This window comes from Sinocyclocheilus anshuiensis, unplaced genomic scaffold (genome assembly GCF_001515605.1).
Source record: "Sinocyclocheilus anshuiensis isolate Anshui unplaced genomic scaffold, SAMN03320099.WGS_v1.1 scaffold371, whole genome shotgun sequence".
NCBI classification, from domain to species: Eukaryota; Metazoa; Chordata; class Actinopteri; order Cypriniformes; family Cyprinidae; genus Sinocyclocheilus; species Sinocyclocheilus anshuiensis.
This window is the reverse complement of record NW_015549597.1, coordinates 709618-734556: the sequence shown is the minus strand read 5'-3', so window position 1 is coordinate 734556 and position 24939 is coordinate 709618. Positions and strand designations below refer to the sequence as shown.

At 36.3% G+C, this 24939-nt stretch overlaps 3 protein-coding genes across 4 annotated transcripts in view; 2 read left to right on the top strand and 1 right to left on the bottom strand.

Annotated features, from left to right (window-relative positions):
- LOC107658467 (mitogen-activated protein kinase kinase kinase 3-like) overlaps positions 1–2703 on the top strand; it is a 37814-nt gene extending 35111 nt beyond the window's left edge. For both annotated transcript variants that reach the window (XM_016447027.1, XM_016447028.1), the window contains 3 exons: positions 388–517; positions 802–979; positions 1797–2703. In XM_016447027.1, coding sequence (XP_016302513.1) covers positions 388–517; positions 802–979; positions 1797–2025 — 537 coding nt within the window. In that variant the 3' untranslated portion in view covers positions 2026–2703. The remainder of the gene's footprint in view (positions 1–387; positions 518–801; positions 980–1796) is intronic.
- A 6440-nt stretch (positions 2704–9143) lies between these two features.
- LOC107658440 (lymphocyte antigen 6 family member E) lies at positions 9144–10208 on the bottom strand. Its single transcript, XM_016446988.1, has 3 exons — positions 10103–10208; positions 9764–9859; positions 9144–9374 (listed from the first exon to the last, which is right to left on the bottom strand). Exons 1-3 carry the CDS (start codon positions 10152–10154, stop codon positions 9292–9294), a joined length of 231 nt encoding a protein of 76 aa, XP_016302474.1. The 5' UTR covers positions 10155–10208; the 3' UTR covers positions 9144–9291.
- Positions 10209–12977: 2769 nt separating this feature from the next.
- gfap (glial fibrillary acidic protein) lies at positions 12978–20730 on the top strand. Its single transcript, XM_016447026.1, has 9 exons — positions 12978–13512; positions 16486–16546; positions 16631–16726; positions 16968–17129; positions 17284–17409; positions 17547–17767; positions 17863–17906; positions 18000–18085; positions 19376–20730. The coding sequence occupies exons 1-9, from the start codon at positions 13016–13018 to the stop codon at positions 19415–19417; spliced, it is 1335 nt and encodes a 444-aa protein (XP_016302512.1). The 5' UTR covers positions 12978–13015; the 3' UTR covers positions 19418–20730.
- The last annotated feature ends 4209 nt before the right edge of the window (positions 20731–24939 follow it).

Sequence of the window (24939 nt, the reverse complement as noted above, 5' to 3'; positions counted from 1 at the left end):
TCTGAATTCATATGATGACACTTTGTAAACAGATGAAAAAGTCTCATTCAAAGATAATCTTTGCCTCCTCTGCAACTCTCAAATCAAATATGATTTCAGTTCATATCAATACAAAGTGTTGTTGTATGAGAAATATCTATGGAATCTACTACTTTAGTGTTCCACAGAAAAAATAACAACATAAAGTGTTGGAATGACATGACGGTGAATAATCGATGGCATAATTTTCATTTTGGTGCTCTAACACAGCTAATGCGTTCTATTGTAAGTAAATTATTTTTATTTTAAGGGTTATAATGCGTCATCACACACCCGTTTGTTAGCAATACTGTGGTTGTGATGTAGAGTGCAGTGTAACTCACTGGTGCTGTGGTCTTTGACCCTCAGGGTTCAGTCAAAGACCAGCTGAAGGCTTATGGGGCTTTGACAGAGAATGTGACACGCAAGTATACCAGACAAATTCTGGAGGGCATGTCCTACTTGCACAGCAACATGATCGTCCACAGGGACATCAAAGGTACCGTCTGGCATTAGACCTCACATAGTCAAATACTGTGTGTGTGTGTTTTTTTGTCACCTATTTGAAATGCAATTAAAATAAACAGAAGTTTATTATATCAAAGTTCAATTTGTAGTGCAGCTATTTGAATAAAACGTTGTCATGTTTTAATAATTTTGGATCAACTGTTATAGCTTGTAAATCTTCTTTTAGTCATGTAACAAGAGGAAAACTGGATCAAAGATCTTTCGGTCCATTGCATGCTAACAGCTCTCCTTGGTCACTTCCTCCGGTGCGTTCAGGTGCCAACATCCTGCGAGATTCAGCCGGCAATGTGAAGCTGGGAGATTTTGGTGCCAGTAAGCGGCTTCAGACCATCTGCATGTCCAGCACTGGGGTCCGTTCTGTTACTGGAACGCCGTACTGGATGAGCCCAGAGGTCATCAGCGGAGAGGGGTACGGCCGGAAGGCAGACGTTTGGTGAGAACAATTTTTTGTATATGAATAAAAAAACACATCACACAAGAAGTGCACACATCTTTATGAGGTTTAGAAAAAAATGCTTTGGAACAGCATTTTCCATCTTCGTTTTCCATCATGGGAACCTAAAAACCTTTAAAATATGTTCAAAATCTCATCGTAGTAGAGGGAAGAATGCAGCTGGGATTTGTGGAATGGTACGATGCTCTCAATAATTTATCACCATTAAGATCTAGTCTAAGAGTCACATTTTTACGGTAAACTGTTTTTTTAAGCAGACATGATTGTGATCAATGTTGCAGAGTCTAAAAAAGCAACATACTCTTAATATTAAGAACCTATTTTTAACAAAGAAAGATTTATAAACAAATGTTTAAGTAGGAGAAAAAGAATTAGGTTATTTTATGTCCTTGAGAAGTGCACAGATTCTCAGTCGGTGGGAGTGGCTTAGTTACTGCTCAGGGATTCCCCCACATAAACTGATTGGGCAGTCTCCGGTCAGGTCAGGAGAGCATTATGATTGGCTGAAAATCAGCTCACAAGAGTTGTCTATTAGATCAGATAGTCTATTAGCATATAACACTGCAAAAAATCATTCTTAATCAGGATTTTCAGCTTATTTTGCAATTAAAAATGTCTATAAATGTCCATAAAACAAGATAAATTTACTTGAAACAACAATTTAAACAAAAATCCTATAAAAAAAAATTGATACCTTTACTGAAACTTTAAAACAGTACTAGAAAACATGTGGAATGTTAAAGAAATATAATGTGACCTAATGGGTCCTTTTTCTTGAACTGTGTTGTGTGAACAGGAGTCTAGGCTGCACTGTGGTGGAGATGTTGACAGAAAAGCCTCCGTGGGCTGAATTCGAGGCCATGGCAGCCATATTTAAGATTGCCACTCAGCCCACCAACCCCCAGCTGCCCTCTCACATCTCCGAGCACACGCGGGACTTCCTCCGCTGCATCTTCGTGGAGGCCAAATACCGGCCGAGTGCAGAGGAGCTGCTCAGACATCCCTTCTCCCAGATCTTGTGCTGAGGTTTTCCCTCTAGCTGCTTCCACGGGTTAAAAACCCTCATTTTTCTTGTTAAAGAGTGATAAACTCAGCTTCAAAGGCAATCTGCATTTCCACAGCATGTGACCTGCCAGCACCCAATCTGGGTTGTCGCCAGGATTAGGTCAAAAAACTGGTTTATTCTCTAATGGCTTGAAATGCGATGTCTTTGGGACAGCAGAGGGCGCTACAGGACTTTCATGATGCACATGCTCTTCATTACAGAAATAAACAGATTGATGGTGTCCCAGGATTAGCAGATGCAACAGACATGATACTGTTTGAGCCACTGAGCTGCTTCTTACAACAACTGCCAAATGTGCCTTCTAAAGCCGACAGGGTCAATCTCACTGACCCCTGAATGAGTTTTTCAGACATCAAGAAAGTGTCCTAGTAATGAATGTTTCATACAGTCCACAGCAGAGTTATGAAGTCAGTGTTTTTATGTGCCATTTCCCCTTCCACACGGATTCCCGTGTGCGCCCATTGTCTCTTTGACTCCAGGCACTTAGTGTTAAAGGAAACGTAATAATTGTGTCCCGGTTTGTTCCTGCCTCAGATGATTGAGGGTCATACGCACGTCAGTCTCATATGGTTTGCATTCGTGATTAATCGTATATATATATATATATCAATTAATCTTCATCGAATTGCACTTCCTTGATTTATAGTTTATAAGAACTGTTTTAGTCTGTTACAGAAAGCAGCTACGCACGTCAGTCTCATATGGTTTGCATTCGTGATTAATCGTATATATATATATATCAATTAATCTTCATCGAATTGCACTACCTTGATTTATAGTTTATAAGAACTGTTTTAGTCTGTTACAGAAAGCAGTTTATTCTCGTTTTTTGACTGAGGTCAGATGCCGAGGGTCAGGGCATGAGGTTATAGTGGTTGAAGTTTAATACGTAGTTTTGTACCGCAGTAGTGCCTTATAGTGTCCTGTAGAGAGCAGCAGTGCAGTACTTAAGATGCAGCTAATCTTTAGTATTCCTACAGTGAGGATGAGATGTTAAATTGGGAATCTCAAAAGGGGTGTGTTGTGTGTGGTGAGATAATGAGAGCACATTAGGTTGTATATTAGTTTTCTCTCCAGCCCTGCCAAAGAAAAGGTATTTAGAAAGTGTTGTGCCTTAAGTGTCTTATGGCAGTATATTGGACTCATTTGGATCAGATGCACTTTTGAATATGAATGTTGAATATACCAAATTGTTCATTTGTTACACAGAATGTGAAGCTTTTTTCACTTTTATTTATGTCCCAATGGTCAGCCATTTTTATATACGAGTATAAATATATCTATATATGTATGTGTATAAATCTATTTTTATATAGTGACTCCGAACCGAGTTATGCTTTTAGGAACAGAAGATGAGTTAGAAACAAGAATTGTAACAGCAGCTGGTTTTGCAGAGACTACAGCATGATTTTACATGTGTTTATTACTGGCTGGAAATTGAGCTCTGGCGATTTATGTCTTCTGTACTCATGTTTTTAAGTGTTTATTGTGTGTCTGTTTCTGTCTGCTTGTTCACCTGAGGATATCGGGGAGAATCTCATTGCAGACAGGATTTTGATGCAGGTTGTCACAGGAAGTGACCAGTGCCTTGAATCATTCTCAGAAATGCATGTACACACAGATATTCACATTTGCTGCCACTTATGAAGGACTTGATATTTGCCTTATGTATTCAGAGTTACAGTGTTGAAAGGAAAAATAAGATGTGGAAAAGAAAGATTTAGTTTTTATGTTAAGAAAATTAAAATGGTATTAAAGTTAATGTACACTACCATTCACAGTTTGGGGTCAGTAATATTTTTTGTGAGAGAAATAATATGTGACCCTGGAGCACAAAACCAGTCTTAAATCGCTGGGGTATATTTGAAGCAATAGCCAAAAATACATTGTATGGGTCAAAATTATTGATTTTTCTTTTATGCCAAAAATTCATGTTCCATGAAGATATTTTGTAAATTTCCTACTGTAAATATATTAAAACTTAATTTTTGATTAGTAATATGCACTGCTAAGAACTTAATTTGGACAACTTTAAAGGTGATTTTCTCAGTATTTTGATTTTTTTTCTCCCTCAGATTCCAGATTTTCAAATAGTTGTATCTCGGTCAAATATTGTCCTATTCTAACAAACCACACATCAATGGAAAGCTTATTTATTCAGCTTTCAGACGATGTATACATCTCAATTTCTCTCAATATTTTGATTTTTTTGCACCCTCAGATTCCAGATTTTCAAATAGTTGTATCTCGGTCAAATATTGTCCTATTCTAACAAACCACACATCAATGGAAAGCTTATTTATTCAGCTTTCAGACGATGTATACATCTCAATTTCGAAAAATTGACCCTTATGACTGGTTTTGTGGTCCAGGGTGACATATGTTTATTTAGCAAGGACGCATTAATTTGATCAAAAGTGACAGTAAAGATTATGTATAATGTTACAAAAGATTTCTACTTTCTCAATTTGTTTTTACTTTCTATTCATCAAAGAATCTTGTATCAACGTTTCCTCAAAAGTGTTGAGCAACACAACTGTTTTCAACATAAAAATGTTTTTGATCATACAAGCAAATCAGCATATAAAAGAATGATTTCAGAAGAATCATGTGACACTAAAACGAAGTAAATTCACTTTTGCCATTATAGTAATTAAAAGCAAAAAACTGCTTTTTTTATGTGGTAATACATTTTCATAACATTACTGTTCTTGGTATATTTTTGATCAAATGCAGCCTTGGTGAGCACAAGAGTCTTTTTTAAAAGCATTTAAAAAAAAAATCTTACTGACCCCAAACTTCTGAATGTTTGTGTAATTCTGAATTTTTTCGGAATGCAAGAAGTGTTATTATACTGAGAGCAAGTACGTGAGACTAGGCATGTTTATGAGGAACTCAGAAAAGGGTGTGAAAAGGCACGATGCTTTCTTTGGAAATGTATCATGGGGTATTGCTCAAGTGAAAGGGTAGGTGGATGCCACGGGCGAGTTTCCACTCAGCTTGACAACTTTGTTTAGCTCAGGGTTTGAGTGACAGGTGTCCGTCATACGGGCACACCAACACTGACAACACCACTTGTCCTTCTTTTCTATTGTTTTGATAGTATTTTGGCCTCCTCAAAAACAGTTGAATGGCTCAAATAAGATCTCAAATAGCTGCTAGTTTTTGTTTCGGCAGCTAAGAATCAGTATTGTACCAAAGATTGAGAAATGTCTCAGAGAAATGTCAGAGTTAAGTCTAGTTGAGAACCCTGGGATAAGCAAAAGAATACGAGCCAATAGGTTAGATACACAATATATGATTATGTTTATGTATCTTGACATGAGACTTGCAGTGCAAAGTCCAGTGTATCAAATATTTTCAAATAAAACAATGCACAAAACCACGTATTTAATGTAAAGTGTGCTTGTTTTTAATCTTGAATATATGGTATAGTTTTTAGTGTCCTCTAATACCTGTTATACGTGTTTGTTGATGATTCTTACTAACAGTGTGTTTCTCACCATCTGTCTTTGTCTGTTTGGAGTCAGTCTAAGCCAGTCACAGTACTAACACAGCTTTTCTCTGTGAATACACACCATTGTGGCATCAAGGAAAGGATCGACTGAATTTATAGCACTTCCTCCCCCTCTTCTCTCTGTGCAGTGAAATATAGTGCAAAGCGAAACATTATGTTCAGGCAGGAATAAAGAAGTTACTTATGTGAAGTCTAAAAGATTAGACATTTTTTCCCGCATTTACTGCAAGCATTCAGCTGTCAGCGTTCCCCAGGTCTGTTCACCATCATGAAAGTAAAAGTGTTTTTCCTGTGTATGTTGTTAGACCAGTTGTGACCGAGAAGGAATGCATTTCTTTCGACTTAATGTATTTGTCGTGCAGTAATGCTGCAGGCAAAAACACCAAATGTGTGAATTAGAATGACAGGTTTGTTCTTTGAATTTCTTCATCAGTTTTTTCATTAATATTAACCAGATTAACCATGCATTAACAATTTTATTTTTATTACAAAATACCATAGATATTACATTTGAAATGTACAATTTAGCAGGTTAATTGTCATTTTTAATTGTATTTTTTTAATTTTAATTTTTAATTTGTCCTTTCAGTAGCTTAGTTTTAATAGAGTTCTGTAGTCACTGTATAAAATGGAAGCTAGTGTTACCTAGTTTAAGTTTAGTTTTACAATATATGTAGTTTTTGTTTTAGTTTTAGTATTTTAGGGCTGCCGAAGTTAATACATAATACTGATAACATTTAAACCATTTTCAGGGCTCGATATCTCAAATCTACCAACATTTTCATGTGTAATGAGGGCACGCTATAAACATATACAATACAAAAACAAACGATTTATTTATATATGTGACCCTGGAGCACAAAAGCAGTCTTAAGTCGCTGGGGTATATTTGTAGCAATAGCCAAAAATACATTGTATGGGTCAAAATTATAATTTTTTTTTTATGCCAAAAATCATTAGGATATTAAGTAAAGATCATGTTCCATGAAGATATTTAGTAAATTTCCTACCATAAATATATCAAAACTTAATTTTTGATTAGTAATATGCACTGCTAAGAACTTCATTTGGACAACTTTAAAGGTGATTTTCTCAGTATTTTGATTTTTTTGCTCCCTCAGATTCCAGATTTTCAAATAGTTGTATCTCAGCCAAGTATTGTCCTATCTTAACAAACCATACATCAATGGAAAGCTTATTTATTCAGCTTTCAGACGATGTATAAATCTCAATTTCGAAAAATTGACCCTTATGACTGGTTTTGTGGTCCAGGGTCACATTTAAGTTAGTTATTTTATTTTTAAATCGTTTATTTTGTATTTGATTTTTTGTTTTTCGTTATTTTGTGGTCATGCATTTTATTATTGAATTTTTCTTCCGTTTTTTTTCCAAACACATTTTTATTTAATGAAAATGTTGTCATTTAGTTTTTGTGTTAAGTTTTAAAGGAATAGTTCACCCCAAAAATGAAAATTCAGAAATTTTCATCAAAACACAAACGAAGATAATTTGAAGAAGAACCAAACAGCTGTCCCCAATGACTTCCATAGCAGGGAACGAAATACTATGGAAGTCAATGGGGGCCATCACCTGTTTGATTTCCAGCATTCTTTAAAATATCTTATGTTCAACATAAGAAAGAACCTTACAGGTTTGAAACAACATGAGGGTGAGTAAATGATTCGTTTTTGTGTGAACTATCCCTTTAATTTAGTTTTGGTTAAGAACTCTTGTGCACAAAGCATTTGCACAACAGCGTTTGAAGCACAACAAATGTCTCTTGTCAGCTTAGCAGAGCACCTGGCTGGATTTTTGGCAAAATTTGCTTGTGTCCTGGACTTGCTAGTTGTTGTGTTAGCTATGATTGCCACATCATTTAAATTTGTATTCCTCAGATTCTATTACACACAGTAAGATTCACAACCAGCGTAAACACTCACAAACGGAGTTTGGCAGATTAGTGCAGTCTCAGAGTCTGCTTGTGGCTTTGTCTTGGCTGATGATCAGTCGGTGGAAACAGCATTAGGATTCTGCTGTTCGCTCCTGCCTCATTACACTGGAGACACGAATCAGCTGTTTGACGCCTCTCAAACCTGAGAGAGCGAAACCAAGCGCGCCAATAAACAGAAGAGACTGACTAACTCAAATAATGAGGAAGAGTTCAAGAGAGAACACCTGGACATCTCTATGGAAAAGCTTCTCATACACTAACATACTTTCCTCTTTGAACTTTTCACCTCTCTTGAATGTTTGGTCTCAGACAGACATTCCCCCAGTTACCGGGGCTGAGGCAACCACAGTCACCGCTGCAGATATTTATTAGCGGATCGTAATGACGGCCCTCCATGTTAGTCCTGACACTAAACACACTAAACAGCATAAATTACAGCTGGCCTTACAGTGGAAGCACTCTTTCAGAAACACGGTGCGATAAAAGGGTCATTTGTATTCTAGTCGCCCTGTCAAGTCTAACCACCCAACTTGGTAATTTAAGTCAGAATCAACATGAGTTTTTTTTCTGATACCTAGTTTGTTCACAGTTATTATCAGAACTTTTATTCAGACTTCTAGTCTGAATCTTTCTGATATGTGACCCTGGAGCACAAAACCAGTCATAAGTCGCACAGGTATATTTATAGCAATATCCAAAAATACATTGCATAAAAATGATCGATTTTTATTTTATGCCAAAAATCATTAGGATATTAAGTAAAGATCATGTTCCATGAAGATATTTTGTAAATTTCCTACCGTAAATATATCAAAACTTGATTTTTGATTAGTAATATGCATTGCTAAGTACTTAATTTGGACAACTTTAAAGACGATTTTCTCAATATTTTTATTATTATTATTTTATTTTTTTTGCACCCTCAGATTCCAGATCTTCAAATAGTTGTATCTCGGCCAAATATTGTCCTATCCTAACATCAATGGTTTTGTGGTCCAGGGTCACATATGTATTTTTTGTAACACTATAGGGACCAATTCTCACAATTAACTAGTTGCTTATTAGCATTCATATTACAAACATATTGGCTATTTATTAATACTTATAAAGCACATATTAAGGCCTTATTCTGCATGATCAAATTTTAGATCCCTTAAACCTATATTATACCTAAACTTAACAACTACACTCTTAAAAATAAAGGTTCCAAACGGGTGTTTTTGCAGCAATGCCATAGAAGAACAATTTTTGGTTCCCTAAAGAACCTTTCGGTGAACAGTTCCTAAAAGAACCATTTTGAAGAACATTTAAAAAATCTAAAGAAACTTTTTCGACTACAAAGAACCTTTTCTGCATTTGAAAGGTTCCATTATGTTCAAGGTTCTTCATAGAACCACTGATGCCAATGAAGAACCTTTATTTTTAAGAGTGTAACTATTAATAAGCAGCAAATCAGGAGTTTATGAGGCAAAAGTCATAGTTAATCGTTAGTTGACTGTTTTTTTGTTTGTTTCACACTCCTGAAGCAATACGTTTAACTGTCTCAACAGCAAAAAATAAGCAACACATTAAGTGGAAATCATTCACGCAGACAAATATTTATCGCAATTATTTTTTATTGAGTTTTGTAAGTGCCCATACTTACTACATTTTCTCTATATACTGATTAGTGTTTACATTTTAAATTTGCCGATCAATAACTGAGAAATGATTCTTCATGCATAACAAGGCTATTTGTAGACTGGACAGAGAGACGTTCAGCCGCACAAGTCATGATCGCAGCAGTGGATGTTCTCCCCAACTGTGCAGGACTCCTCACATGTGCGGGACAAAGAATGTGCTGGAAAAAGACATTCATATTTTAAATACATCATTTATATATGTATAGAATTATATGTACACACAAAAAGGTACAAAAGCTGTCAGCTTATTTAGTACCTAAAAGTATAAACACACAGTATATGTATAAAAAAAAGAGTATATACAAATAAAATACATTATAATCTAATGTAGCCAATCATATTAAATACTATTTAATATAATATGTAACAATATTTAATAATAATTTTTAAGACATTTTTAACAGTGTATATGTGGCCTGCCATTTTTTTAAGCTACAATCAATCTGCCTCTGTATCTGCATCTAAACAAGCCTCACTTATTTTAAAGAGGCACAGAGCTGTAGTTTTGCATAATAGTGACAGGATGAGGACATGTCTCGGCACGTACCGGTGGCCTCGGTCTTGCAGAAGTTGGCAGACGGGGGGCATTCGGTTCTGACCTTGCAGTCGTCGCCCACACAAGTGAAGCACTGGAGGGAGTGCACTGCACAGAGAATGACAGACAAACCACCACAAACAAATCATGAGCTACTGTGACACATACATGCTACTGTTGATGCTTTCGAACTTTTTCGGTGCAATTATGTTTAGCACAGTCATTTCAGGCAATATTACCATCCCTACTTCTCTCCTCATAGTTCTGAATTCCAATCCAGTCATCAGCAGTATAAATCTCAGGCAGACCTCTGCGGTATCTGATATTCAGCAGTTAGAGATGTTAACTCACCAGTAGTGCTGCATACGAGCATCAGGACAAGAACGCAGACCAGAGCCTTCATGGTTTCAGCTTTAGCAAACACCTTTTGAAGCAACAATACACAGCGTGTTCGAGAATGTCTGGAAAACTGCAGGAGTGTCTTTGGTTATATAGTCTGCTTGCTAAAGTGAAACAGGTTATGTTGAGAGTACGGCATGATTGGTATGTTGCAGTACAGGTTGGGATAATTAAATTCCTTGGGCCTAAATTATTGTTATTGGTTAGAAATTATATTAAATATCTGGTGCCTAAACGCCAATTTTTCATATTCAAGTTGTAAGTATTTTTAATGAAAATCTGGGGGAAAAAAGACAAACACTATTGAAAAACAGTCCTCTAAAATAATCAGATATCTGCCATATTCAGCATTTTATTGCTGCAGCAATAGAGAGACACAAGAAACTGTCCTGAGGTGTTTTTAGTTCGGAAAAATAAAATATTCTTTAGCCGTTTTGTCAGATGAGGCAACTATGTGCCACGTACTGTACGCACAGTTTTTTCCTCGGGCAAAATGACGCAGTATATGAGTCTTAAGCCCTGTAGAAAAACAATCGAGATGCTTTCGGAATTTCAGCTGTAGCTGGAGGAGGAAATATTTCCAATCCATCATCAATGATATTTGTATCTGCTGTACTTCTGATGGCGCTACAGTTCACTAAAATAAAACTGATCTGAAAAGCCTCTTTTCTAAGTTGATTAAAATGTTTGTATGTGTGCATACATTATTTGATGTAAGGTTCAATATTACAATTATAATGCTCTTAACTTTCAGCAGATTTCAAACAGATCATTCATTTATGTAAAATGCTTTTGAGTTCACATGTTCAGAAATTTTGAAAGTAAACAGGTTTGGCTTGCTATGGAACTCAGGGCAAGAATGAGGAAAAAATAAATATATCATTACATTTCTACATTCCAGGTCTTATATGCAAATATGACATGTTTCTCTATCTTCACATTTGTTATATATATATATATATATATATATACAGTATATATATATTGTATATTACATATTTATACTATATAATATTATTTTGGTAACACTTTATTTAAACATAGTTATTTTAAATTGTAATAATATTTCTCAATATTACTATTTACTGTATTTTAAATCAAATTAATGCATCCTTAGCATTAGAGTGAGCATAAGAGACTTATTTAAAAAAATCAAAAATTGTGTTGATACTGACTTTTGTAATGTAGTATATAAAAAAGCATGCTAGATATAGTAATATAATGCTTTCTAAATATACATTTACTTGGCAAAGGTTGTTCACAGTTTCATAAATTAATAGGTGGCACAGCTGAACCACTGACATATCTTACCCCATTCTTATATGTTGAATTTATGCCCCATAATTAACCTCTAATATCTTCCCCACTTTTCCTAATCAACCATCCATCATAGCCTGCATTCCCACTGGCTCTGACCGTCCATCCATAACAATCCTGCAGTCTGCTGGTCATCAGTGTTGGCTGCTGATGAGCTCATCTCCTACAAATCTGGTGGGTGTGTTGTTTTCTGTCTGGCTGTGAGTCTAGTGCCCCGGTGTCTCCCTGGCCTTGATACACTCCTCTACTACTTTGTAGACTGCTGATGGGGCATGAGCCAAACCATTTATCAAAACCAGCTGTCCTTTATCTCTTGCATTTCAGCAATATATAGAATAAATATCATATATTTATACTCATTTTATAAGTTTATTTGCAACATTTTTGCGCTACACTGATAATTTCCCACATCTGTCAAATAAGCTTTTCAAGGCAAGATTTTCAGTAAATACTGACTCAGATTTCTTTGAGTTTCAAAGTCTTGGAATACAGCAGATGAGATATATTGTCAACTTTCATGATGCTTTGACCAGTGTTATTTTAGTATTATTTATGTACAATTATAGTATTTATTAATCATTTGAAATAGCTTTTTTTAGCTTTAGTCATTTTATGTAATTTAGTTAGCTTAAAATTAGCCTTTTTGTTAGCTTAAAATGCTTAAATTGTTCTATTTAGCTTAAATTCTTGTTTATTTCAGTTTTAGTTGTAGTAGTTTTACTTAAACATTTTTATACATATTTTAAATATATATTTATATTTATTATTATTATTATTTTTAATCTTATTTCAATTTACAAGAATGATTTTTAAAAAAATTTTTTAACAACAACACTGACTTTGAGTGCTTTTTTTGGAGCTTCCATTTACATTTTTACAGGCATTTTTCAAACTATCTTCTTTTGTGTGATATGAAGGTAAGTAAATGATGACTTAAATTTCGTTTTGAGTGAACTATTCCTTTAGTAGTTAACCAGAGTGAGTTGTATAAAGTTAAATGAGTCAGATCTTCTGGTTACTTGATTTTTCTGGTAAACAGATATGAATCAGTGGTGCTGAAAAGCATGTGTGATGTTCCCAGATCAGCACAAAAGAGAGCGGCAGACTCCTTTTATAACGAAAAGTTACGTAATCACCCCAGTGTTCCATGACATAATTAAAATCCCTCTTGGAACGACAGGAAAAACTCTGACCGAGTAGCAGAGGAACTCCAAATTAACTCAGAAAAGGTACAAAGAATCACTTTTTCATGGGGTGAGACAGAACAGTCAGATATCAGTGCCATTGCAGTCTGTCTCTGTGTGTATGTGTTCCAGCAGTGGCATGAATAGGATTTTCTCTGACTGACTGTGTGCACCCCACACCAGAGACACAGACAGAATAGAGTGAAAAGAGGCAGTCAGGAGACTGGGCAGACAAGCACAAACAATTCTGGGCTCACATACACACCCCCTGGCCTTTGCCCTCCCCATTGGACCCCCTCTCTCTCCCCCGCCTTCTCTATAAAAGCCCAAAGTTCACCCACACTCGATCTCATTTTCCTCTGGCATGGAGACCCAGCGAGCTTTCTCGTCCTACCGAAAGCGTTTTGGGACTTCGGGCGGCTCCCCGTCCGTGGGGGTCACCAGCCGCCTCAGCATGGGCCGCCTGTCCCTCCACAGCAGCCCTCGCCACCTCACCTCCAGCCCCATCACCCTGTCCACCTCGCGCCTGTCCCTGGGCGGAGAGCGGCTGGACTTCTCTGCGGACTCCCTGCTGAAGGCCCAGTACCGGGAGACGCGCACCAATGAGAAAGTGGAGATGATGGGGCTGAACGATCGCTTCGCCAGCTACATCGAGAAAGTGCGCTTCCTGGAGCAGCAGAACAAGATGCTGGTGGCGGAACTGAACCAGCTGAGAGGGAAGGAGCCCAGCCGTCTGGGGGACATCTACCAGGAGGAGCTGAGGGAGCTCCGCAGGCAGGTGGACGGCCTCAATGCTGGTAAAGCCAGACTGGAGATTGAAAGAGACAACCTGGCCTCAGACCTGGCCACTCTTAAACAGAGGTAAGGACAGATGTGTTGTGCCCCTTTAAAGTGCCCTCCCAGAGTTTTGAGCCAGGTGGATATTGAATGGAATGTTCCAAAAATAATATAATATAATATAATATAATATAATATAATATAATATGATTTATTTGTATCTTGCAGGTTGTTTGTTTAAAATGTGTTTCAGACTAGGGTTCAGGTTCGGGGTACTTCAAGGGTTATATACTATATTATATAATATATAAATATATTTAACCAAATATAAAAATGGTCAAATTAATGATTATCGATTTATATTTTTCACAAAATATTTTGTATGTATCTTGCAAATATTTTATAATTATAAGGATAGATAGATAGATAGATAGACAGACAGATCTAAATTAAGACATTAATATTTAGATAAAAATTAAGACAAAAATATAGATCTATTTTATAGTTTAAAATTTGTAAAATATTTTAAAAATATAAACATGAAACAAATGCATAGAATTTTGCAAAAACAAAATTATTTTATATTGTTTTTATTTTAGTCTGCACAAGAAGAATACACAGAGCAAGACTGTGTGGTTTAATATAGTCAAAGAAATGTTTTTGTTTAATTTAAAATTGCATAAAGTTTGATCTTTAAAGTAACTTCTGTTGACATTGCATTTACATTTATACAATTGGCAGACACGTCTATTTAAAGCGACTTGCACTGCATTCAAGCCAGTGAGATCATTTATCAGTTCCCTTTCAAAAATGAAAAGGAACCCAGTGAGAAACCAAAAACCACCTTGATTTATTGGTGTCGTGATGAAAGCAACTGGCAACACAAAGTTAGAATCACTATAACCAACGTGTCAAAGTAAAATACAGTGTAAAAAAGGGTGTACTTGTGTATGAGTAGATGTGCCTAGCTGGAGTCAATGTATCATACATTCCAGGACACACCAAAAAGAACGCTAAGAGCAACAGGAGAACAATGTCACAAAAAAGGTCAATAGCCATATACAAGAAATGCCATCCTGCCTTTAAGAACAGCTTTCATATGAGTAAAGAATCTCTTAAGAACTGCAACACCTCTGGCATTTTTCCACATCAGTACTATTGCCACAACTTCAATGTTACTATGTGAATTTATAGCACCCCAACTCTGTTTTCAATGAGAGGCTCCCCATTTCTTACTCTCATTCGATCCCATGCTGCCTCTCTTTTCATTCGCTGAGTGGTATGGGGGAAGGGTGGGGCACAATACATCGGTACAGCTTCCACAAAGGCTGAACACTCCCAGTTCAGATGTCCTGTTGTTAGAGAAGAACCACATTTTTAGCCTAATTCCAACCTTCATACCTTTACACTGATTGGAATCAGTAGCAACCGGCGTGTTTCTCATACCAGATCATTCAGAGACCAACTTTTATTCAAGATACAAAGCAAAAACATTTATAAGAATCTCTTAAAACAAAACTGACAGGAAAATGCATATATTTTTTTTCAGTTACTAAACTTTATTTTATTTAATGCAATTTTCTATTTAATTCACTGTTAATATCTATTGAAACATTTGTAACATTTATGTGAAATAAAACTGAAATCAGAAACCATGATAAAGTCAGTAACAAAAAGTAAAGTTGCATTAGAACTAAGCTGTGAATCCAAATTCAAAGTGATTATTTTTGATGTACATGCATTGCCTTTATTTGCATGCTCAAAACTAGACACTGTTTGTTTGGAATTGTTGATATTGATGGATATTAGGTGTAGCTGCTCTGTTTAGAAGGGTGTGTATGAAAGGCAGTGCATCTACTCCACCCCGTGGGAAAGAGCAGTAGCTGCAGTGTGTGTGTGTGTGTGTGTGTGTGTGTGTGTGAGTGTGAGCAGTTAATGATGCATGAGTGATCTATTGAACCCTGTCCAGCCCCCTGCTGCAGGTCTCACCACACCATCATAGGTCACCTCCACTGTGAGCCTTTCATTACAACTGTGAAAACTGATTGATCATAAGTAACTATTTAGGATACACTTTGAGGGCAGGGATCAGAGATAATATATTTTGACGTTATGGGTATTATGGGGAGTCAGGACTATAACCACTTGACTATAGACATGTCCTACCTGTATAAATATGTATACATATAAATATGTATATGTATAATATAAATACCTTTATAATGCAGTCTCTAATGTTGCTTTTATTCAATCAAAAAACTTTAAAAGTAAAAACAGTAATTTGAAATACTCCTACAATTTAAACATTTTAATGTTAATACATTTTAAAATGTAACGTATTCCTGTGATGAGAAAACTAAATTTTCAGCATCATTACTCCAGTCTTCAGTGTCACATGATCCTTCAGAAATAGGGTTGCAAAGGGGTGGAACATTTCTGGTAAATTTACGGAAACTTTCCAAAAGCTCCCGGAAGATTCCCAAAAATCCTGGAGAGTTTCCAAAATGTCTGGAATGTTTCCGAAATTTGCTGGAAATTTTCCAATTTTTGCAACTCGATTCAGAAATCATTGTAATATGCTCAAGAAACATTTCTTACCAATGTTGAAAACAGTTGTGCTGCTTAATATTCTTGCGGAAACTTTAATTGTTTTTCAGGACTGATGAAAAGAAAGTTCAAAAGAACAGCATTTGTTTACAAAATAATTTATTTGTAATAATGTAAAAGTCTTTACCGTCACTTTTGATCAATTTAACATCCTTGCTGAATAAAAAATATAAATTTCTATCAAAAAGTAATACAAACAGTGTAACTACAGTATACTGTATATGTGTGTGTGTGTGTGTGTGTGTGTGTGTGTATAAATGAATGCTTCAAAACAAAACAAAACGAACAAAAAATCAATAAACATTATGACTTCCTAAATACATTTTCAAGAGGGGATATACTCTGGGAGTTCTTTGGGTCCCGCAAATCTTGAATATGTGGACTACTATTGGTTGTAGAAATTAGGGTAGAATCCTTCTTTTTAGATATGTTTTCTTATCCGTCCTCCAGACTTCAAGATGAAACCGCTCAACGGCAAGCAGCAGAAAACAACCTCAACACCTTCAGACAAGTAAGGAGCACTCCATTCCCGTCTCATTCATCGATCATGAATAAGTTATCATATTGCTGCCATGAATTTCACTTTTGATTCCAGGATGTGGATGAAGCAGCTCTGAACCGTGTGCAGCTGGAGAGGAAGATTGATGCTCTACAGGATGAGATCAATTTCCTGAAGAAGGTCCATGAGGAGGTGTGTTATCCCTCCCACACTACCTCCATCTGTTCACTTCATCCCTGTCTCCTTTAATTTTACTCCAACTGGCATCAAATCAGTTAATTTAACCTGGCTATTTGTAGCTATATCAGATTCTGATGTCTTTATCTGCCCAAACAGATTAAATTTTAAGTCCTAAAGATCAGATTAAATCAGACGCCATTATATTCACCTGTAAACTTCTCTCTCTTTCACCCTTCTTCCGTGTTCTGTGTAGGAGATGAGGGAGCTGCAGGAGCAGCTGATGGCCCAACAGGTTCATGTGGATCTGGATGTGTCTAAGCCAGACTTAACCACTGCCCTGAAGGAGATCAGAGCTCAGTTTGAGGCCACGGCCACCAACAATATGCAGGAGACTGAGGAGTGGTATCGCTCGAAGGTTACATAAACACACACACACATGCATTCTCTTTAGTGGATTTCTCTATTAGAAGATTTGAAGTTTTATTTGTAATATAATATAATATAATAAAATGTTTCTACACCTTTTTAAATAATAAATAAATAACAATTATTATTATTTATTCCATTAGTTTGCTGATCTGACTGATGCAGCCAACCGTAATTCAGAGGCTCTGAGACAAGCTAAGCAGGAGGCCAACGAGTATCGTCGACAGATTCAGGGCCTGACCTGTGACCTGGAATCTCTTCGTGGATCTGTAAGTATTCACCAAAAACGTATTCAGAACAACAACAACAACGACAAATTCAGCCACCATGATTGTAGAGCGCAGTACTTGACAGCAAAGTCATCATCCTCTCAAAACCATTTCAAACTTCTCACTCTGTCTTTAAGAATGAGTCCATGGAGCGTCAGCTGCGAGAGATGGAGGAGCGTTTCGCCATTGAGTCGGCCGGTTACCAGGACACTGTGGCCCATCTGGAGGATGAGATCCAGATGCTGAAGGAGGAGATGGCCAGACACTTGCAGGAGTACCAGGATCTGCTCAATGTAAAACTGGCTCTGGATATTGAAATTGCCACCTACAGGAAGCTGCTCGAAGGAGAGGAAAGCAGGTGATGACTGATGAGAGGAGAGAAATGGCATCAACCACAATAATTTGAGTAATTAATTCAAATATGCATAAATGAATATCTTCCACCTCTTCTAGAATCACTGTTCCGGTGCAGAACTTCACCAACTTACAGTTTAGAGGTGAGTGATTCATCATCCAGTTGTTGATTTCTGCTTGAATTAAATGTCTCTATTTAATCATTTGTGTGTGTGTGTGTGTGTGTGTGTTGTTAGACACCAGCTTGGACACTAAACTGACTCCTGAGGCGCATGTGAAGAGGAGCATAGTTGTGCGAACCGTTGAGACTCGTGATGGAGAGGTAAACACTAGGAGGCGCTCTTCATCAACCTTTAAAAATAAAACAATTTGACACCCAGTTTACATGAATACACATACTTCATCATCAGCTGATGGCAACATTTTCTTTTCCAACAATCTCACAAAAGAATTAAAGGATCTATTATTTCATTAATTTTATTAATTGATCCATTCATTCTTTCATCCATTGCATTAAAGCAGAAATGCCCACAATTTTGGGCCAAAAATCAAACTTCATTGAAGACCATGGGCCAAAAGTAAATGCTGCATTACATCCCAAACTGCATTATTTTAGTAACACTTTACAATAAGGTCCCATTAATGGCAGTTAATAAAAATATTAAATAAGAACTATTCATAGTTAGCTCATGTTAATCCATTAAATAATATTAACAGAAAAACTTTTAATTTTAATATTGTATTTGTATATGTTGAAATTAACATGAACTAAGATTAATACATGGTTTAGAAGTATTTTTTTGTGAGTTCACGACGTTAAAGGGATAGTTCACCCAAAAATGAAAGTTATGTCATTAATTCCTTACCCTCATGTCGTTCCAAACACATAAGACCTTTGTTTATCTTTGGAACACAAATTAAGATATTTTTGATCAAATCCAAGAGCTTTCTGACCCTGCATAGATGTGTCGTGTACTCTTGTGAATGCGCATTGATTGACATGGAAGAGAAAAAATTGTTGAATAAAGTCAGAATTTTTGTTTTCTTTGGGCACCAAACGTATTCTTGTAGCTTCATAAAATTACAGTTGTAACAACCACTGATGTCACATGGACTATTTTAACGATGTCCTTACTACTTTTCTGGGCCTTGAACGTGTCAGTTGCTGTCTATGCAGATTCAGAAAGCTCTCGGATTTCATCAAAAATATCTTAATTTGTGGTCGGAAGATGAATGAAGGTCTTACGGGTTTGGAATGACATGAGGGTAAGTAATTAATGACAAAATGTTAATTTTTTGGTAAACTGTCCCTTTAACTACAGCAGTACTAATTCTAACAAATTTTGTAAAGTGTAACCATTTTTTTTCAACCAATTTCACTTAGATTCTATAGATTTCAATGCAATGCAATGCAAAAAAAAAGATGAATTAGAAATATGCTTTCCCCCATGTCTATGGCATGGCGGGCCGAATGAAAGGCCATTAACTGATTTATACTTAGCCAACTATAGCCTTGGGCATCTCTGCATTACAGATTTGTTTATTTATCTTTTTATTTGTTCATTGTTTTCTGTTTGAACTAAAACTAACCTATGCAATCTCTCTTTCAAAGATCATTAAGGAGTCCACCACGGAGAGAAAGGATCTGCCGTAATCACTCTCAGACACTGGATCGGATGCAGCTGAAGAGTTCATCACTAATGCTTCTGGATGCTGTGATTAAAAACGTGATTTCTTGCCCTGCTTATATTCTCTGCTAGTCTATATAGGTCCTGGGAATTATATTCAGTTATATTAGCCACTATAAGCAATAAGCAACTGCGTCTTGATCTCTTTCTCTCCCTGGGATTCTCTCTTTATCTGTCTTTATTTGTGGCAAAGAGTCTTTGCATGATATTAGACTAGTTTATCGCCGATTGTGCCATAAAAAGTCATGGTTGGACAGATGAAAGTAGAAAGCAGAACAAGATGTAGCTAGCGGTCAGAGCGGGTGCATGGGGAATATAGTTTTTTGTCAAGCACAAACTGTAGAGAATACATTCTGAAATGTATTGTAGTCTTTAAGTACTAGATGAAGAAGAGCAGGATTGGAAGTTTTTGAATCTAAATGGTCAGTGTTAATGTATGGCAGAAGGAAACTATAACAGAAAGGTCTTTCTGATGGTTTTAAAGGAATGATGGATTTTTTCAGCGGTGCTATATGAACATTTTACCCCACATTTTCTCTCTTTCACTGTGTAAACACAAAGTTTTTGCACAGTAGCTAACTAAAGCATCTCTATGGACCCAGGTTTAAATGCTTTAAAATGCTTGTTGACTGTTAATTGACCTGTAGAAAACACATTAATAGTAAATTTTAATCAACAAAAAACAATATCTTACTGAACTCGTTTAGTAAACATCTGACATATTGTCTTAAGGTGCAGTCTTATCTACCATTGATCGATGAAATTTTGGCGAATTCCAATCATTTCATTAGGAATTTGTGTGATCTGGAGTTTCCCATGCAGATTGCGCTCATGTTCAAGTTTGCAACATGAATTCACTGCGCTGACCAACAGGAAGCTGCTTGGTTTGAAAGTGACTTCTGTTTGACCTTCATACATCTCCAGACGATTGAAAATAGACATTTTTGCATGCAAAATGTAGCTGCAATTTGGCTAATGTGACTGTACATTTACTAAAAACTCATACTGCCAGGTAACACTCAACTATGTTTTCAGCTGAGGAGGGCTAACTTTCACACTACTGTTGCATACTGAATTGGACGTCACTTTATTGTGTTGTCTAATATTGATACTAATAAATAATTTTTATTTGGTAGCGTGTGTTCTGTTTATGAGCTTATCCACCTTATTTTGCAATTCGGAAGTAAGCTATTTTCTGTGAATGTGCGAGATGTCCGATTGGAAGGATGACAACTAAAAGAATAGTAAAATGCAGCAAACAGTAAAACTTTTTGTGCTACAAACCAGTGTGTTTATGATTACAATAATAAAGTTTGCAATATGAAGCAACATAACTGTTTTTGTAAGGCTAAAATAAGTAAAAAGCAGATGGTACAGGAAGCACATTCAAGTTACAAATGGCCACATCCGCTCTTATGTTAAAAATAAGGTGGATAAAAGAGGACTTCTCAACACAAGCACATCGGCATTGCAGCTGATGCATTCTGACTTAAAACTGAACGAAATAAGAAGTGACAGTGATCTTCTGTCACATGTGAACATGTCAAGGGGGCAGAAGGTTTGAGTGACAGGTATGTGTGACAGGGTCACAGATAGGGTGCGGATTCCATGCTTGGTTAGAGGGAATTACACACACTGTCTTTGTCAGGGTATGTTGACGGCAGACAAGTTACTGTAGAACTAGGTTTGCCCCTATATAAGGTTTCTTTGCCCTGGATATCAAGATAAGGAATCCCTCCTAGGTAGAGCAAGTGTAATGAAATTCAAAGACAAAGAACATTCTCACCCTGAAATCTTTTCACAGGTTTACAAAAGTGAAATCTCTCACTCTCAAGTACATAACGGCATCTTCTTAGGGACCCGTGTAAAGTCACACACTCATTCTAAGTCTAAAAAGGGCAGTATGATATACGTAATATTCAACATTTAGTGGCAGAAGTGAGAATTTATATTATAAATACAACACTTATTTCATTACTTGCAATATCATTGAATATTCAGGGGTCAAATGATTCTTAATGATGTGAAAATGTAGGCAATGAGATTACAATGCAAGGTGATAGCATTCTGAACAAAGCATTCTGTACAGAAATGGCTCTTCTAACATGAAAAAAGAACACTTTAACATTGCATTCTTCTTGTCGTGAAACTGCATTGGGTAAGCTAACTTATCTAATGGTAACCTATAAAAATTAGATGCATCGACATGGAACTTGAAGTTCAGTATGTGGGTCAAAGTCATGTTGATTCAGTAGCTGATCTGAAAGTCTGTCTTTTCAAACGCTTCATTAAAATAGCCGTCTAAAAAGAGTAATTCGTTTGCAAATTGTGCTGCATAGGCCACACTGTTTATTTGTTTTTGCATGCCACTCTTGTTCCTCTGTTAGAAAGTTGTAGAAACACAATTGTTAGAGCAAATTAAAATGAAAAAATACTGTTTGTCTCCTACACTATATACCTCTTTAGAAGTTAATATTGCTATAATTTACTTTCACATTCCAAACTCAGAAATGTAAAAAGGGTACATTCTCACACTTTCTGTGACCCACAGTTTGAAAACCACTGTTCTAAAAGAATGGACAGAAACTGAATTTAATGGTTCAGACCCCATGTGTATATTGAAAACCTAATATGCTGAGAAATATGACTTTCCACAACATGTCCCTGGCGAAATCTGGGAAAAAAAATTTTTTGTGCCAGCTGGGTAGATATACTCAAAAAAACACTGGGCCAACAAATGTCCTAATCAAAACTCATGAAATAAAATGTAATTTCAGAACATCAAACTTTGAGGTCACTAAAACATTTCACAGCAATGCTAGACATTCACGGAGGGGGGCATTGAGTTGACAGAACTTGGCTTGAGTTGAGTCCTATGTGAAGAAATTGGGGCATATTGGATGAGTCATTTGGAGCGTGGCAACTCTGGAACAAGGGCAACTGAGAGACATAATTACATGCTGTCCTCACTGATGCACTTTAAAGAAGTGTTAAAGGCTAACAACATCTTAGATATCTGGAAAGGAGTACTCAGAACAATGTGTGATGCATAGTCTGATAGCATCTGGATGTTTAACTGGTTCCAAGTTAAACACTGCACCAAGAAATAAATCATTAGGCAGCTTGACTTATTTCTGGATCCAAGGATAATATGGGCATGAGAAACTCAGTAGAAAGTCCCTGCAGTACACTCTGCAGTACAGAATAAAGGTTCCACAAGGGGGGTTTTGTAAAGATGCGATAGAAGAACCAATTTGGGTTCCTCAAAGAAAATTTCAGTGAACAGTTCTTAAAAGAAATAGAATATAAAGAATATCTGAAAAACCTTTTTCCACTATAAAGAACCTTCTGCGCAATGGAAAGGTTCCATGGATGTTAAATATTCTTCATGGAACCATAGATGCCAGTAAAGAACTATTATAAATATCCCACAAATCCAAGTGATTTCGAATAATCGTCAAACATCTGTTCACAGCCAGCCTGAATCTGGTCTGTGAGGGAGCAAGATAAAAACAAATTTCCCAGGATTAATGAAGAGTGAAGGGATAAGTGTTGGAAGACACATCTCTGCCATGCACATCAGACACCAGTGGCACCATTGAAGGCTATGGATAGATATCAGAGAGGTTCTTCAGGCTCTAATCAAACATCTCCTCCTATTTAACCTTAATCTGACCCTGCAGCGCCGCCACCTCTTTACTGAGGCACCCAGAGAATCTGTGCAAAGCACATCACAATCAGCTAAGCCTGTCACACTGAGTCAGACCTCTCCACAACCACCGCATTTCTGTCGGTTCATTCACACACAGCTTGAGACTGCTGTTGCCAGAAGTGAAGCATTTATCTCCTCTTAAAAATGAGAATCACTTAAGTGAGCTTAGTGTGAAAGGTGAGAGAGTAAGAATATTACTGGACGTATTTGATATCAGTAATTGTGGAACATAATTCATGTGAGTCAAAATGCAGCTGTCATTAAAAGCAAACAGATTTTTCATAGGATAATAATGTGTGTGAGATCAGATGTTTTTCTCCAAGTCTGTTCTCTCCAGTGTGTATGTATATGGTTAGGAAGAAATCAGTTTTGGGATACTGGAAGTATGTGGGACAGATAAAACACTTCAGTAGTGGTGTTCTCATTTGGCTAGACACCGACGGGGGATTTTCCATTCTGAGATCTTACTGAAACCACTAGAGAAGAGAGAGAGAGAGAGAGAGAGAGAGAGAGAGAGAGAGAGATCACGCTGTTATTTAGGCTGATGAAGAGTGTTTATATTGCAGTTTTTCTATCATACTTCATATGGCAATGCTAAGTAATTTAATGGTGCATATGACTTCAGTGAGCTCATAAAGCACAATTCATTTTTAATGCACAAAAATGAGTGACAAAATATTGTATGTTTCAAAAAAGATATACAGTATCACCATATAGAAAACCAATGAGTGATGTTGATTAATGACACAGAAATGTTTTTTATTTGTAATAGGCACACTGACTAACAAATAGGTGGATGACTTTTCAAGTCACAATCAATAACCAGACACATACACACTTTTCATCTAGCTACTTTAACTTTGTGTGTGCACAGGATTGAAAGAGAACCATGATTAGTTTCTTTTATGTTGGAATTACCTGCTATGTTGTGTTTATGCAGGCTTGTTTAGAATGTAAAACAAGAGACTAATTATTTTATAAAGATACTTATAAATTCAACTATAGAAATCCATTGCAAATTATGTATTGTAGGCTATTTTAATTTTTTTCCGCTTATAGGCCTATTTGTCTTTCCAGAAATGGGAGGTGTTGGTAGTGTTATCTGTTTGTATTTTATCTTTGAACCTCTTGAATTTTCTTTTATCTAACTTTAGGGCTGTACCATGTTCCATGCAATGTTTTCCACTATATCTACTTACTGGACGCATGTGATATCATGCCTATATATCATTGCCAGTAAGATTTTTGGAATGGTTTTCCTTCACAGTTTCTTAAAGGGATAGTTCACCCAAAAATGAGAATTCTAAGGTTCTATCTGACCTTATAATTTCAAGGTGGCTGTATATATATGTGACCCTGGACCACAAAACCAGTCATAAGTAGACAGGTATATTTGTAGCAATTATAGCCAACAATACATTGTATGGGTCAAAATTATACATTTTTCTTTTATGCCAAAAAAACATTAGGATATCAGGTAAAGGTCATGTTCCATGAAGACATTTTGTAAATTTCTTACCATAAATATATCAACATTTAATTTTTGATTAGTGCATTGCTAAGAACTTAATTTGGACAAACTTAAAGGTAATTTTCTCAATATTTAGAATTTTTTCCAGATTCCAGATTTTCAAATAGTTGAATAGCCAAAAAAAGCTTATTTATTCAGCTTTCAGATGATTTATAAATCTCAGTTTCAAAAAATTTACCCTTATGATTGGTTTTGTGGTCCATGAACATGGTCACACACACACACACACACACACACACACACAC

Coding starts and splice junctions, on each gene's coding strand:
- LOC107658440 (XM_016446988.1), bottom strand. CDS start 10,154: ATGAAGGCTCTGGTCTGCGTTCTTGTCCTGATGCTCGTATGCAGCACT. Junction 9,860..10,102: donor GCTCGTATGCAGCACTACTG/GTGAGTTAACAT, acceptor TTCTCTGTGCAG/TGCACTCCCTCCAGTGCTTC. Junction 9,375..9,763: donor CTGCAAGACCGAGGCCACCG/GTACGTGCCGAG, acceptor GTCTTTTTCCAG/CACATTCTTTGTCCCGCACA.
- gfap (XM_016447026.1), top strand. CDS start 13,016: ATGGAGACCCAGCGAGCTTTCTCGTCCTACCGAAAGCGTTTTGGGACT. Junction 17,130..17,283: donor AGGAGTGGTATCGCTCGAAG/GTTACATAAACA, acceptor TTATTCCATTAG/TTTGCTGATCTGACTGATGC. Junction 17,907..17,999: donor CACCAACTTACAGTTTAGAG/GTGAGTGATTCA, acceptor GTGTGTTGTTAG/ACACCAGCTTGGACACTAAA.